The following is a 14,923-nucleotide window of genomic DNA, read 5'->3' on the forward strand; positions in this document are numbered from 1 at the left end:
CACTACCTGCCTACGCTACAGACCCGCAACAAGTGGCACACAGATGCCGGTGACATTTCTACCGGAACAGTGGCAATGCTCATCGATCCACAACTACCACGAGCATTGTGGTTGGTAGGCAAAGTTGCGAAGACCTTCCCAGGTTCTGATGGCCACATCAGATCTGCTGAGATTCAAATTAAGGATAAGACCTACATCCGGCCTGTTTCTCGCTTGATCCCCCTTCCTGCATTCACAGATCAAAGGGAACTTGTCTTAGCCCCTCAGACTGATTAATTTATAGAGTTCAAATATGCTTGGCATATTTGGGGGCGGCAATATTAAGAAGGTTTCATCCAATCAGAGAGTCGTTTAATGTATGACGTGTGGCAGTGCCTAGTCAGTAAGAGACAAACGAAATATGAATGCTCCGATGCAGAAGATTAATATCTCATCTTTCCTTCAGTAGTGGTCTTATGTGAGCGAGTTAATGACAAGAATGTAAGTTGTTTATTTCCTTTTATCTTGTGATGTTATATATGCGTTTAAAGCAGATTTGTGTACTTTATTGAGTTATCACGAGCTCGTTTTTGCTCACCATCGCGGCAGCTCGCGCTAGCGCCTAAGCGCCAAGGTTCATCTTTTATGTTTAATATAAGTAATGCATGAGTACTTTCATAGTGTGAGAGATATCTCTGGATGGTGATTTATATGGTTATTTGCCTATATTTGTGTAAACATTGTGTTATGTGCTGTTTCCTATATCGGGTGTATATGTTACTGCCTGTAATGACACTATAATGGCGTCTCACATAACAACTAACTCCATGTGCGTCCCTTGAACGCCACCTTGTGGATTATCTAGGAACTGCAATAACTTTAATAATGTAACCAGTTCTATTGCCTTGGTGAATGTTATTGATCTAGCTGTATATCTAATATTATTGTTATTCTTTATTATTTTCAGACCACTTACTGTTACCACTCACTGTTACTATTCAACCTGAATCGAGAGTAAACTACAAACTCTGCTCCAAACTCTGAGTCGTATGTGTTCTTACCGACACACCAGTGCGGATACAAATCCACCTACTCCAGTAAAATACAGTCCTTAATTAATCCTTCATAACACTGACAATGGTTTCAGTACCAAACAGCTCCTCAGAGCTAGGTGTACAGGTGGTCAGTGTTATTTTATTTTCAATGATTTAACAAATGAATGCCATACATTCATTTGTCTGTATTTTGAGTTTCTTTTATAATGTTAGTACGGCTGCAGGGTGTGTGTGGGACTTCAGAGGTGAGAGAATTCCCGTGCTGGGGAGGGGGGTCAAGGGGGGTCCCTTTTGTTCCTTGTGTTGTGGTGGGTGACAAGAGATAACACTATAAAAATGCTGGCCAACCTCTACTCTGAGTCTCACTCTGCCTGCAACTGGACTGTGGGTAGACTGGGAACATTTCTTGCAAGAAATAAATATCTTTTAAGGACAATTTGAATCTTAATGTCTCTTATGCCTGATGCTGTTTTGTTAGTTATTGTTTTTGCCGCAACATCAGACAGAATGAAGTGCAGATACACTGTCAAAAGATGTCGGGAGTGGGCTATTGTCAGTCAGACTGCCCGCTCCGTCCAAAGTACACCAGAGTTCCGACTGCTACTGTCTTTATACTTTAAAATTGAATCCCGCGCCAAAATATCAGGTTTCTGATATCTGTTCTCCGACTTCACGAGCACAAAACCTCACAACACCCTCCCCCTGTCGGTGATTGGTTGGAACACTATTTATTTTGGTTTTGAGTGGTTGGTGAACCCAATTGTTTTTGTGTGCAGATCTCAGAGCCTAGGCTGCCTACAGAGACGTGATTTTTTGCTTATGGGGCGGGCAGCTAGCGAATCGTTAGGAAAGATTAGATGAATGTGATCATTTATGTTTGGGCCTTTTTTGGGCCTGAAAATACAACCTGATACAACCTTTAAAACGCCCTCGGAATGGGAGGGGCTAGAAAGTAATATTCAGTTGGTAGTCATATACAATTTCACCACTAGATGGAAGAAAATCTTACACAGTGTAGCTTTAAAAAAGAGAAAAAAATGTTACAATAGAAGTGAATTTAAAGGCATAAATGTGAATCTTATTATTTCATAAAAGCATTTACAATCAGTATTTTGTTCAAATATGTGCATTATTTGAGCTTTAAAGGTGTTTAAACCATTATTTGAACTGTGTGTTGTGTTCATGGTGTGGCGTTGCCATGACAAGGGAGTTGTAAAATTGAATATAACTGAATATAACATAAAATGTTAAAATCACATATATTGTTCATTTTGCTGTACTATTAAAACAGTGAGCATTTAAATGTTTTAAAGATTAGCCACAATTATTATCATTTTTAAAGAAAGGGAGAGATGATGAGTGAACTCTACTGGCTTTGGAAAGAAAACTTTAAAGAACATACTCACACATGACATTGAGCTGAACAGCAGGAGAGATGTGAGTGTGTCCGTCTACAGCACAGCTATATCTGACTGAATCCTCTCTTCTGACTGACTGCAGCAGGAGTTCATTGTTTCTGTCTCTTCTCTCAGTTAATGGCTGTGAGTTTCTGTACCAGATGAATGTTGCTCTGTCAGTCAGAGCGCAGCTGCTTTTACATCTCAGAGTGACTGAATCTCCCTCTGTCACTCTCTTAGGAAACTCCACCTGAAGATCTGAACACAACACACACATTATATCTAGTGCTGCTGTCATACACTGATTATTATTCAACATAATGCACAGAAGAAGAGCTAAACCTCACCAAACTCACCTGTGACAGTAAGAGTCACTCCTGATTTACCAATCCATTTTCCACCTTTGTCAGTGATGAATCTGAAATAGTACATGCGTGAATCCTTCAGTGTCACATGACTCAGTCTGACGGTGCAGTTCTGCTGTTTATCTCCCAGATACTGAAGCCTCTGACTGTATTGAGGGTCCTCAGACAGATCTGGAGGCTCAACACCCTTTATAGACTCATTGGTCCAGAATGCAATCATGATCTGATATCCAGTAGGGTATGTATAAGTGCAGCTCATTGTCACTGTTGAGTCCTTTAGTGCACAGATGTGTGAAGGACTGTAACTCACACCCCAATCATCACTAGAAACCCCTGAAACACAGAATTCACAAGGCAACAATAGAAGGAAACAAATACCCATCTATGAGTTAAACAGGACCATAAACTTTTATTAAACATTGTTTTTCTTTACAAAACTAGTGTTAATAAATGAAGAATTACACTAATGGTGTGATCTGTGTAAAACCCACAGCCATCAGACAGAAGGTGATGAAATGCAGGAAGCAGAACATTGAACACTAACCATGAAAACCGTTATGCTCTACATGTTATCAGCTTCATCAGTCAGCATTATATCAGCATAACCTGAATAATACCATTTTCTTTAGAAGCAACAAATAAATCACAGAAATGTCCCTCCATTATAGTAGATATTTTACCAGTGCTATTTTTCCTGGGGCACCAGCAGTGCTAACTGATCCATGCTAACTAGCCAAAACCTTTTACTCTTAGTTAGTAATGAACTCGTGTGTCATTTACAGGAGAGACTCACCTGGAATCAGGAGCAGAAACACCAGAGCGAGAGTCATCAGTGACATCACAGGAAACTAAATAATGTACACAACAGTTCAATATGTCATCTTTCATTTCATCAAAACTATAATAACAGCCGTTTATTGCATTATAAACACTGCAAAAATGATACAAATACTTTACAATCTTCACTGTTAGTAGATTTCCACGGATGAAACTCATTTAAAGATAACGTTAGGAACACACGAGTCATCTAACAGAGGTTATTATGAAAGAAAATGTTTCTCACTCCAATTTTCTTGTGTGGAGATTAATTAGTTAGACAATATTAATTACTGAACAAGTGTATCTCTTACCGTTTTGTAGTTTCAGCCGCTGATAACAGACTCCAGGAGAGTGAAGCTGAAAACTTTCTTCTGCTATTTTACAGTTTTTTCCTTCCTCTTTTTAAAGTCTGATCAACCTTCCCCACGCCGAGACAAGAACAACCCGAATGAAACCACTCGGAAATAGAAAAAGATAAAACACTCTCTCTACAGGGTTACCGCGGGGCATTAAAAAGCATTAAATGAATTTTGCGATTATTAAGGCCTTAAATGGCATTAAAAAGCATTAAATTGTAATCCTACAGGCATTAAAATCGTTTTGAAGAAATTTTTATATTATCAATTTATTTGAATATAGCCTTCATATATTTGCTGTCACAAAATATGTATGTTAGTGTGATAAAAACTGACTGACTGCAGCAGGAGTTCATTGTTTCTGTCTCTTCTCTCAGTTAATGGCTGTGAGTTTCTGTACCAGATGAATGTTGCTCTGTCAGTCAGAGCGCAGCTGCTTTTACATCTCAGAGTGACTGAATCTCCCTCTGTCACTCTCTCAGGAGACTCCACCTGAAGATCTGAACACAACACACACATTATATCTAGTGCTGCTGTCATACACTGATTATTATTCAACATAATGCACAGAAGAAGAGATAAACCTCACCAAACTCACCTGTGACAGTAAGAGTCACTCCTGGATCACCAGTCCATTTTCCATCTTCTTTATCAGTGATGAATCTGAAATAGTACATGTGTGAATCCTTCAGTGTCACATGACTCAGTCTGATGGTGCAGTTCTGCTGTTTATCTCCCAGATACTGAATCCTCTGACTGTATTCAGGGTCCTTAGACAGATCTGGAAACTCTCCATTTTCTTTCACCAGTGTTTTGGTCCAGAACACTTTCTTGATCTGATGTCCAGTAGGGTATTTATAAGTGCATCTCATTATCACTGTTGAGTCCTTTAGTGCACAGATGTGTGAAGGACTGTAACTCACACCCCAATCATCCAACTCGCTACAGACTCCTGAAACACACATTAAAGGGATAGTTCATATAAAAACGATGGTTTCATAATCATTGACCCCTCATGTTCATTACATTCTTTTTCTTTTTGTAGAATTCTGATATTGCAAAAACATTAATATAATCATTATTGATGCACATATTTATATTGTACATTAATTTCAGTGAGAATCATTTAAACATTTATCTAAAGTTATTATTCTTTTTAATTTAGCTCTGACTGTCTTTATTTTTTACTTTATTTGCATTCTTTTTTTTTTTTTCACAAAATTTGTTTGTGAAAGCGCTTTTAACAGGGTGCTGCCGGACTCATGATTTAACAAAAGAAAGACTTTGATGATTGACTAAAGAACATTAAAATATTCTCCATCAGGAGCGACTCACCGTGAATCATGAGCAGAAACACCAGAGGAAGAGGAGGAGCCATTATCAGTGACGTCACTACAAGAACAATAATACAGTATCACACAGTTGTTCCTAATCCTGGACGATCTCCAGCATTTTAGATGTCTCCTTAATCAAGCACACCTAATTCAGTTCATCAGCTCGTTATTAAAGGCTCCAAGGCCTTAGATGGGTTTGTCAGATAAGAGAGACATCAAACATGTGCAGTATTGGGGGTCCTCAAAGACCAGGATTGGGACCACAGGTATAACACACACAATGAGCATTATAAAACAATCTTTAGCTTTAAAAACATTTCCATAAATAATATTTCACTGAGAATATTTCCAATTGATTAGGTCAGTGGTTTCTACAACAGTATTAATCTGACTATATTCACACAGTAACCAGCGTAACTCTTACCGTGTTCTGGTGAGTCTCTCCAGCAGGCGTTGAACTGATGAATTTCTCGTGGTTACACACTGTTCGTTTTAAAATACTCGCACACACAAAAAGTGTTTCTTCCTCTTTCTTGTCCACCACTTTGATACACTGTAAAAAAGAATACATTGATTTTATTAGTATCTAATTAATAAAAATGAGGCAACAGATTACAAGCAATATTATTAATTAAATTTAACAAATTAGAATTGAGTAATAATTAATCAAATGAATTCCTTAAAAGGTAACCATTTAAAATGAGTAAAATTTACAAAATATCTTTTATTGCCAACATTGAAGACACCTGGTGTTAACAAGCAGAATCACTGAAGGAGAAAACCATAATTAAAGTCACCATTGTGGAGATCAGTGTGTGTTTTAGTTGGGCTCTTGACCTTAAATTATTAACTTTAAGTTTTGTTCGGCTGCTGTACCTGAGTTATAACAGCCAGATGAACAAAGAGGAAAGGTGATCTGATGGTGTTGGTTGTGATTTAACATAATCATTATTTCACAATCATTTGACCTGAATCACTGAACTCATAGAGTGCAATTTATGAGTTAGGTTTACTTTATTAATTATGACAGCACCGGCCTTGTACGGCATAATATTTTTAACTTTTACAATGTAAGGCAAATCATTTCTAAAAAGTTTCTCTTACATAAAAGGGAGACACACAGACATCAATAATCAGCCTGTGAATCTCAACAATGGTGACATTTATAAAGCCTGTTGCAGTGCATTCTGGGTTCCACCAATCAAAACTCATTCATGGCTCCCATCATGCATTGCTGCATGAATAAATAATGAGCTTATGTTCAGAGGTGATCTGTTTGTCACCATTGCTGAGATTCATACGCAAAATCTTGATGTGTGTTTGTGCCTAAAAAAAAATATATATATATATATATTTATTTATTTAATTTTTTTTTTTTTATTATTGATTTGATCATTTGGATTTCATTGAAAAGGCTAAAAATATTATACTGCTGTAATTAATAAAGTTAACCTAACTCAAAAATTGGACTCTATATGAGGTTCAGTGATTCAGGTCTAATGATTGTGAAATAATGATTATGTTAAATCACAACCAACACCATCAGATCACCTTTTCTCTTTGTTCATCTGGCTGTTATAACTCAGGTACAGCAGCCGAACAAAACTTAAAGTTAATAATTTAAGGGTCAAGCGCCCAACTAAAACACACACTGATCTCCACAATGGTGACTTTAATTATGGTTTTCTCCTTCAGTGATTCTGCTTGTTAACACCAGGTGTCTTCAATGTTGGCAATAAACGATATTTTGTACATTTTACTTATTTTAAATGGTTAACTTTTAAGGAATTCATTTGATTAATTATTACTCAATTCTAATTTGTTAAATTTAATTAATAATATTGCTTGTAATCTGTTGCCTCATTTTTATTAATTAGATATCAATAAAATCAATGTATTCTTTTTTACAGTGTAGGTCATGTACAAAGATTTATTAACATAGGATGTATTTACAGTTTAACTTGAATTTCCACATTTTAAAAGTGAGGGGATGTTCATATAGAATACAAATAAAAGTGGGTTTTTAAACTTAGTTTTTATAGCCTTTCTTCCTGGAAACATTTTCTGAAGAATTATTTAGCAAGACACTCAAGATAGGAACTTATACTGAGTAAGACTGGATGTCGACACTTTGACTGCGGACAGACAAGTTGTATTTTGACATCCTCAAGATAATTTTTGCCTTCAGTTTATTGGCGAAAAGAATAGCGACAGGAAGTGGTGGCCAGTAGAGATGGGTGAGACAGGAAATGACCTCATCCAGAATCAGTTCGCCCACACATAAGCGCCAGCCCATAATGAAGAACACATGCACAGCCCAATGTGTCTCAATGTACGTCATCGCTCAAAATGAATTCTTAGCTAATATTGCTTAATACAAAAACCTCTAAAAGCACATGGAGATTCAAAAGTATGAGATGGGAGGAGAAATAATATTTCAATGCTTTTTCATTTGCTCGCAAGAGTTTCATGCATGAGGAATGCAAAGGATTTGAAAGAAAATGCAAAAGCACTGAAATATAATTTCCACCACCATGTAACTTTAGGGGCTCCATCCAATGTAGTTTTAGTCAAGCTGATTAAACCAACATGATTGACCTCGTCTTAACACACGCACACAGAAGTTGCTCTACAAATAATCGTCACTGGTGACTTTAATGGCGCTTTTCCACTACACAGTACCAGCTCGCCTCGGCTCTGTTTGGTTTTCCACTGTGTAAAAGTTGTACCTGTACCTGCTTCCAGGTACTTTTTTTCGTACCACCTCCGGCGAGGTTCTGAGCGAGCTGAGTAGTGATGTGTCGTTCATGAATGATTCGTTCATTTTGAACGAATCTTTAATATGACTCGGGACTACCGGGTTGTCTCAGAGAGTGATTCGTTCATTTTGTGTTGACCGCGCATGCGCATTACGCAACATATGGGTCAGTGACTCGTCAGTGACTCGTCTGTGTCTGACTCTGATCTGTCTGCTGGGCCGGAAACAGAAATGATTAGTTCATCTATCGAGTCTTCGGGTTCGGGTCTGAGTCTTTCGTTCTTCCTGTCAGTCCCATAGAGGCTATGCTGTCAGTACCGGAAAGAAAAAAGATTAGTTCATCTCTCGAGCTCTCGAGTCTTCGGGTTTGAGTCCTTCGTTCTTTTGTCACGTGACTTGTCACCGTATTAAATACTAATTCACAACCTTTTTACAAACAAGCGCGTTGTTTTTTTTTTGTTTTTGTTTTTTTACTTTTACAGTTACGTGATGCGTTTCTGTTCTCAAATGTATAGGCTATATTTGTGAATTTCTGTCATGAAGATTATTTTCTGTAACATTGAATATTTAAGAGTTGGTTAATGCAAAGCTTTATCCGTATGATAGCGAAACCACTTTGATGAGACTTGTTTACAGTGGATTATAATTTTCAGTTAATATCATAGACATACAAATATGGGAAATATTTTGACTATTCAAGTCTAACTTCACAAATTCCAATTAAATTAGACTATTACTAATTTTGAATCAACTGCAATTTATTTTTCTCTATTGAGTTGTTGTGATTTTGTTGTTCTTGTGTTATTAATTAATAAAAATCAGTTTAAAAAATTGAAATGAAGTGTTATGTATTTTGGATTCATGCCTATTTTTGAGTCATTCACTATGTTTTTTAGTGTTATTTTAGTGATTTTTTTTTTGTCACCTAAAGTTTGAAACCTACACCTTTGTAACATAGCTTATAGGCCTATATTAGCCTACAATTAATGTATATATATGTATATATATATATATATATATATATATATATATATATATATATATTGTTATTATTATAATATAATAATATATTACAATAGAAGCAACAACAACAATAGTAATAAAAATAAAACACACCACAGATGCACAAGAAACATTTAGAAAAGAGACGGAGAGGGGCAATAAGATGGAACTTTTATTTTTCAGATAATGTTTATTGCACATATTTTGTAATTTCATTCCTAAATATAAAACAATATACATTCAGACGCAGTCAATAATACGAATCTAATGTTGTATTTGATGCGAGATACCAGCGGTCACGTGACAAAAGAACGAAGGACTCAAAGCCGAAGACTCGAAAAAAATGAACTAATCATTTCTGTTTCTGCATAGTGCTATGGGTTTGTGGCTTGAAGAACGAACGACTCGAACCCGAAGACTCGAGAGATGAACTAATCTTTTCTCTTTCCGGTACTGACAGCATAGCCTCTATGGGACTGACAGGAAGAACGAAAGACTCGAACCCGAACTTGAGACTCGAAAGATGAACTAATAATTTCTCTTTCCGGCCCTGCTGTATTATCACACACGGCACGGCCCAGCAGACAGATCAGGGTCAGACACTGACGAGTCGACAACTAACGTCTCGAGACACGAGAGGAGGAGAACAAACGTGATAAATATGAAGTTGCAAAGGAAAGAACGTCTCAGATCAGGAGGTGAGGTGAACTAACAGAGTCAGACTCCAACAACTAATCAATTAATAAAAGTAGTGTAGTAGTGGCTCAGGACCAATGGGTTTTTCCCGAGAGGGAACCCACTCCGCATGACCAGAGTTACGCGCACATGCCCTCGTTTTCTGATCATGGGGAGGAAGTTATGGTTTCTGCTCCTAGAACCTGTGTTGGAAACACAGGGTTTGAGGAAACTTCAGAGAGACCATCAGGTTCTATTTTTGACAGACACTACGTCGGTGGTCTCTCTGATCAAAGAGGGGGCAGTCATCCTGTCGAGGCAGGGGCTGCAGCCCGGGGATTTCAAACTCCACCCCAAGTTGGCTTTAGCCGGGATGGAGGTCGGTGTGTCGGAGGTGGTCCTGTTTTCCCTTCATGTGGACGGCCACCTTCTGCGCCACCTCTCCCAGGCTCTTCCAGCTCTGCTGGGTCTGGATATCATAATACAGACATGGTTGAGGCCATGTCTGTGTATACTTTCCCAGATTGTTCTGCCCCCGGGGGTTCTAGAGTACAAGAGGGTTCGGCAGTACGGGATCAGCTTACTCTTAGTAGTCCTGTACTGACAGGCCCAAATATGGCTTCCAAACATCTGGGCCCTTCTGGGAATCCGGATCAGGATGGTCCTCCCTCCTCAGTCCGAGGTCGTGATATTTCAACCTTGGCTGTAGCCCAAGAAGCTGCTGGATTGGCCCCTGAGGGGGACCAATTCATAAATTCTGGTCTCTCAACCGAGGTTGTTGAGACCATTCTAAACTCTACAGCCCCCTCCACGAGGAAACTTTATGCATTTAAATGGAAAATTTTCATTTTATGGTGCAGAGAACGTCAGTTGGACCCAGTTAACTGCCCAGTGGCTTCAGTACTGGAGTTCCTCCAGAATCGTTTCTCTGACGGGCTCTCCCCGTCCACGCTTAAGGTCTATGTGGCGGCTATATCAGCCTTCCACACGCCTTTAAGGGTGGGCACGCTGGGGACACACCCACTCATAATTCGTTTCCTTCGTGGAGCCAGGAGGATGAGGCCTGCTATCCAGCCTAGGGTCCCTACGTGGGACCTGGCAGTGGTCCTCGAAGGGTTATCCCTGGCACCCTTCGAACCCCTGGATAAGGTGTCTGAGAAATTTTTATCCTTTAAGGTAGCCTTCCTGCTCGCTATTACTTCCCTGAAACGAGTTGGCGACCTGCAGGCGCTATCTGTGGCTCCCTCTTGCCTCGAGTTCTCTCCTGGCAGAGTGAGAGCCATTCTCCACCCTAGACCTGGCTACGTGCCTAAGGTGCCCACGAATGTGGCACGGTCTATAATCCTTCCGGCCTTTCATCCTCCACCGCATGTGTCGGCTGATCAAGCTAAATTACACTTGTTATGCCCGGTCCGAGCTCTTGAGGCCTATGTACATAGGACCTCGGGCTGGAGGAAGTCGGACCAGCTGTTTGTGTGTTTTGGGTTATCCAAGAGGGGCTCCCCAGTCTCCAAACAGACTATTAGCAAGTGGATAGTAGAGGCTATTTCTTCAGCTTACGAGGTGCGCAATCTGCCTTCACCTCTCCTGATAAAAGCTCACTCAACCAGAGGAGTGGCATCCTCTAGAGCCTTGCTAGCAGGGGTTTCTCTTCAGGAGGTCTGTGATGCCGCTGGCTGGGCCTCCCCACACACCTTCATCAAACATTACAGTCTGGATCTGCCCTCTACACCAGGTTCACAAGTTCTCATGTCTTGAGTGTGCCAGATTGCTTCACACCAGGGCGGGGTCTCTCAGTGTGGCGGCGTGGGTATTCGTTCCCCAAAGTATCGAGTATCGATGCAGCGGGAGTTCCCTTTACGAAAGGGAACGTCTCGGGTTACGTATGTAACCCTCGTTCCCTGAGTAGGGAACGAGACGCTGCATCCCTCGGCCACACTTTTCGCACTCCTGAGAACGACTTGCTTTGACCCTTAAAAAGCTGATGCGGCTATGTTCCGTTGTCCTTTTATAGCTTCCGGATCACCGTCACATGCATCGTCACGAGTGACGAAAGACACAGCACCAATCAAGATTGGAATAGTTCCATTACAGACTTCAGACGCGTCATGCCGAGGGCATTCCCCAAAGTATCGAGTATCGATGCAGCGTCTCGTTCCCTACTCAGGGAACGAGGGTTACATACGTAACCCGAGACGTTCATCTCTTGAGCTCTCGAGTCTTCGGGTTTGAGTCCTTCGTTCTTTTGTCACGTGACTTGTCACCGTATTAAATACTAATTCACAACCTTTTTACAAACAAGCGCGTTGTTTTTTTTTGTTTTTGTTTGTTTTTACTTTTACAGTTACGTGATGCGTTTCTGTTCTCAAATGTATAGGCTATATTTGTGAATTTCTGTCATGAAGATTATTTTCTGTAACATTGAATATTTAAGAGTTGGTTAATGCAAAGCTTTATCCGTATGATAGCGAAACCACTTTGATGAGACTTGTTTACAGTGGATTATAATTTTCAGTTAATATCATAGACATACAAATATGGGAAATATTTTGACTATTCAAGTCTAACTTCACAAATTCCAATTCAATTAGACTATTACTAATTTTGAATCAACTGCAATTTATTTTTCTCTATTGAGTAAGTTGTGATTTTGTTGTTCTTGTGTTATTAATTAATAAAAATCAGTTTAAAAAATTGAAATGAAGTGTTATGTATTTTGGATTCATGCCTATTTTTGAGTCATTCACTATGTTTTTTAGTGTTATTTTAGTGATTTTTTTTTGTCACCTAAAGTTTGAAACCTACACCTTTGTAACATAGCTTATAGGCCTATATTAGCCTACAATTAATGTATATATATATATATACACTGTTAGACCTTACCGGGTTTTTTTACAGTAAAATACTGGCAACACTGTTGCCAGTAAAATACTGTTAATTGTACAGTTCTTTACTGTAATCTAGTTTGTTTCTGTAAAAATGCACTAAAACTCAAGTTAACTAATTTCACTTGCAGAAACCGACTGCCTTAAATTGACCAACTGTCATTTAAATGTATTAACTAAAATTTATAATCCATTAATAATGTGAGCAAAGCATTACTGTGAACTTTTCATTTGAGACCACTAAAAAACTATTGTACATAAAAAGATTTCCACTGGATCAGCAACTACACAGTCACCGCCTGTTAAATAAAGCAACATGCAGCATATCATCAATGTTTGTAGATCTTCTGCTGGACTGAAGCACAGGCTCTACTCTTCTGCACAATGGTGACCCAAAAAAATAATTTTACAGTAAACTACTGGCAACAGTGTTGCCAGTATAAACCTGTTTTATAACTTACAGTTTATTACTGTTAAAATACATTTTGTGGGTGTGTCTTTTTATCTTACACTGTTAACCCTTTCAACCCCTCAGGGAAATCCACACTACGAGTAAAAAGTAACGATGCAGTGAGATAATTAAGGGAATATGTAAGTGATTGTAAGCAGAATCACTGAAGAAAAGAGAAACACAAGAACAGAAAATAGAGAAACACAATAACTACGACTGACTTCCAGCCATTACACATTATTACACTTATTATTAACCAGTATGACTTTATTTCTGTCATACAGAAGTTGTTATTGAGATGTTTAATTGAAAATGTTTGGTTTGAAGTTACCGTTATAGAGATCAGTGCTTGCTTTAGTTGGGATGCTGATGCTAAAACATTAGTTTTTCTTTTGCTGCTTGAGCTGTGTTTTTGCAAGTCACACTTGTGCACACACAGTTTATGAATGACTGCAGTTATAATGATTATGATGACAAAATCATCATATTGCCTGTTCATTCACTAAGGAATTCATTCTCACTTATTCAGAGTTTAATCCTCAAGTAAAGTGTTACATTACCACCACTGTGAAAAGCAGGTGGGAATTTTCTTGACTCAAAGTTGTCCTGAGGGCAGAAACGTTTGTGATTGGTTCAATCTGACAACCAATCGCAAGAGGGGAGAGAATTGCAGAGGCGGGGCCACCATTTCCAATCTCAACCGTCAAAATCCCTCCGTGGTGCGCAGGCAAGAGGAGCTGGTTATCATTTCAAAGTAAGTTTTTTAAAAACAAAAACGTAATATTCTCGAAAATGGAGCATTGTATGTGCACCTATATACCCCCCGCTTTCATCATAGTATATCATAGTATAATGGTGCAGCTTGTAGCTTAAGGATAGGCTAGCCTACTGTTTCAGAAGCAAGCTAGTGTTGTAGCTTGCATTAAAATGTTGCAGTGGCTGTCATAGATATGGTGGCTGTTGTCAGCGGTTCTTATCACAAAAATGTAGAAGAACAAGATAATTCAGAAAAACGTCACCTTTAGGGGTGTAACGATACGCGTATTCGTATTGAACCGTTCGGTACGAGGCTTTCGGTTCGGTTTTCGGTAGGCTGCGCATTTTCAAACCGAACAGTTCATTGGACCATTTTTCCTGCCGACCAAAATTTCGTTATTTCAGATGTAGGCGCGTTGCACGTGGCAAGCACGCTCATAATGTAACGGTGCTGATCCACTTGTCCGTGCGACACTTCTGTCGCGCCGCGCTCCACTATATTCCTATGGGTGACGTCAAGCGACTTTGTCGCACCCGCAAAGCATTCCGGGAAGGCGGCGCTTCATTTGAAAAAATGCTGCGCGTCAAAAAGCTGGCCGATGCCCATCTTTATGCAAATGAAGTCCGTTAAACGCGACGCGTCTATCCAATAGAAGTAGAGCATATGGAGACGGAGGGAAGTCTCTCGCAGGTCCTCTGTTCTAATACGCTACATTTCCCGCTCGGTCAAAACCACGCCCATAGCGGTTAACGCCCATCAACGTACCAATGTGGGGAGGGGTCGCGACACCACGCAACAGTCGTGTCGGTCAAGTGGATCAGCACCGTAAGAGATGCCGGCGCGACCACAACATTGCCCAACATCAAATGGCAAACGTAAAATGCAAGTGGAACGAAACTGCTCATTATTGTGTGGTTGAAGGACCGTTTATCAGTTTGGACCAGTGCAGCGCGAGCCGATCGTGATCATGCGACACTGTCACTACACAGCGCTAAGAGATTCAGTAAAGAAAGCATTTGAATTCGCCACAGAAGTAATAACATCGCTGCTAGATCTAGTGAGAAACATTCTCATTTCTCCGTTATTAACG

At 39.4% G+C, this 14,923-nt stretch overlaps 2 protein-coding genes across 3 annotated transcripts in view; both read right to left on the bottom strand.

The window, feature by feature from the left end:
* LOC311077704 (B-cell receptor CD22-like) overlaps positions 1-14,923 on the bottom strand; it is a 68,593-nt gene that overhangs the window by 12,425 nt on the left and 41,245 nt on the right. Inside the window, exons 1-4 of one of the 2 annotated variants that reach the window (XM_084106302.1) lie at positions 3,927-3,968; positions 3,590-3,644; positions 2,788-3,129; positions 2,441-2,689 (exon numbers count right to left, since the gene is read on the bottom strand). The exons of the other annotated variant lie outside the window; for it this stretch is intronic. Of the exons in view, the coding sequence (XP_083962428.1) occupies positions 2,441-2,689; positions 2,788-3,129; positions 3,590-3,635 (637 nt within the window). The 5' untranslated portion in view covers positions 3,636-3,644; positions 3,927-3,968. Of the gene's footprint in view, positions 1-2,440; positions 2,690-2,787; positions 3,130-3,589; positions 3,645-3,926; positions 3,969-14,923 lie in introns of those variants that run through there. 2 annotated transcript variants of the gene reach the window in all.
* Positions 4,272-5,844, bottom strand: LOC311069417 (B-cell receptor CD22-like; the record flags this gene model as incomplete). Its single annotated transcript, XM_084092575.1, has 4 exons — positions 5,730-5,844; positions 5,307-5,363; positions 4,570-4,923; positions 4,272-4,471 (listed from the first exon to the last, which is right to left on the bottom strand). Exons 2-4 carry the CDS (start codon positions 5,347-5,349, stop codon positions 4,272-4,274), a joined length of 597 nt encoding a protein of 198 aa, XP_083948701.1. The 5' UTR covers positions 5,350-5,363; positions 5,730-5,844.

This window comes from Abramis brama (genome assembly GCF_963993115.1).
Source record: "Abramis brama genome assembly, chromosome: 2".
Lineage (NCBI taxonomy): Eukaryota > Metazoa > Chordata > Actinopteri > Cypriniformes > Leuciscidae > Abramis > Abramis brama.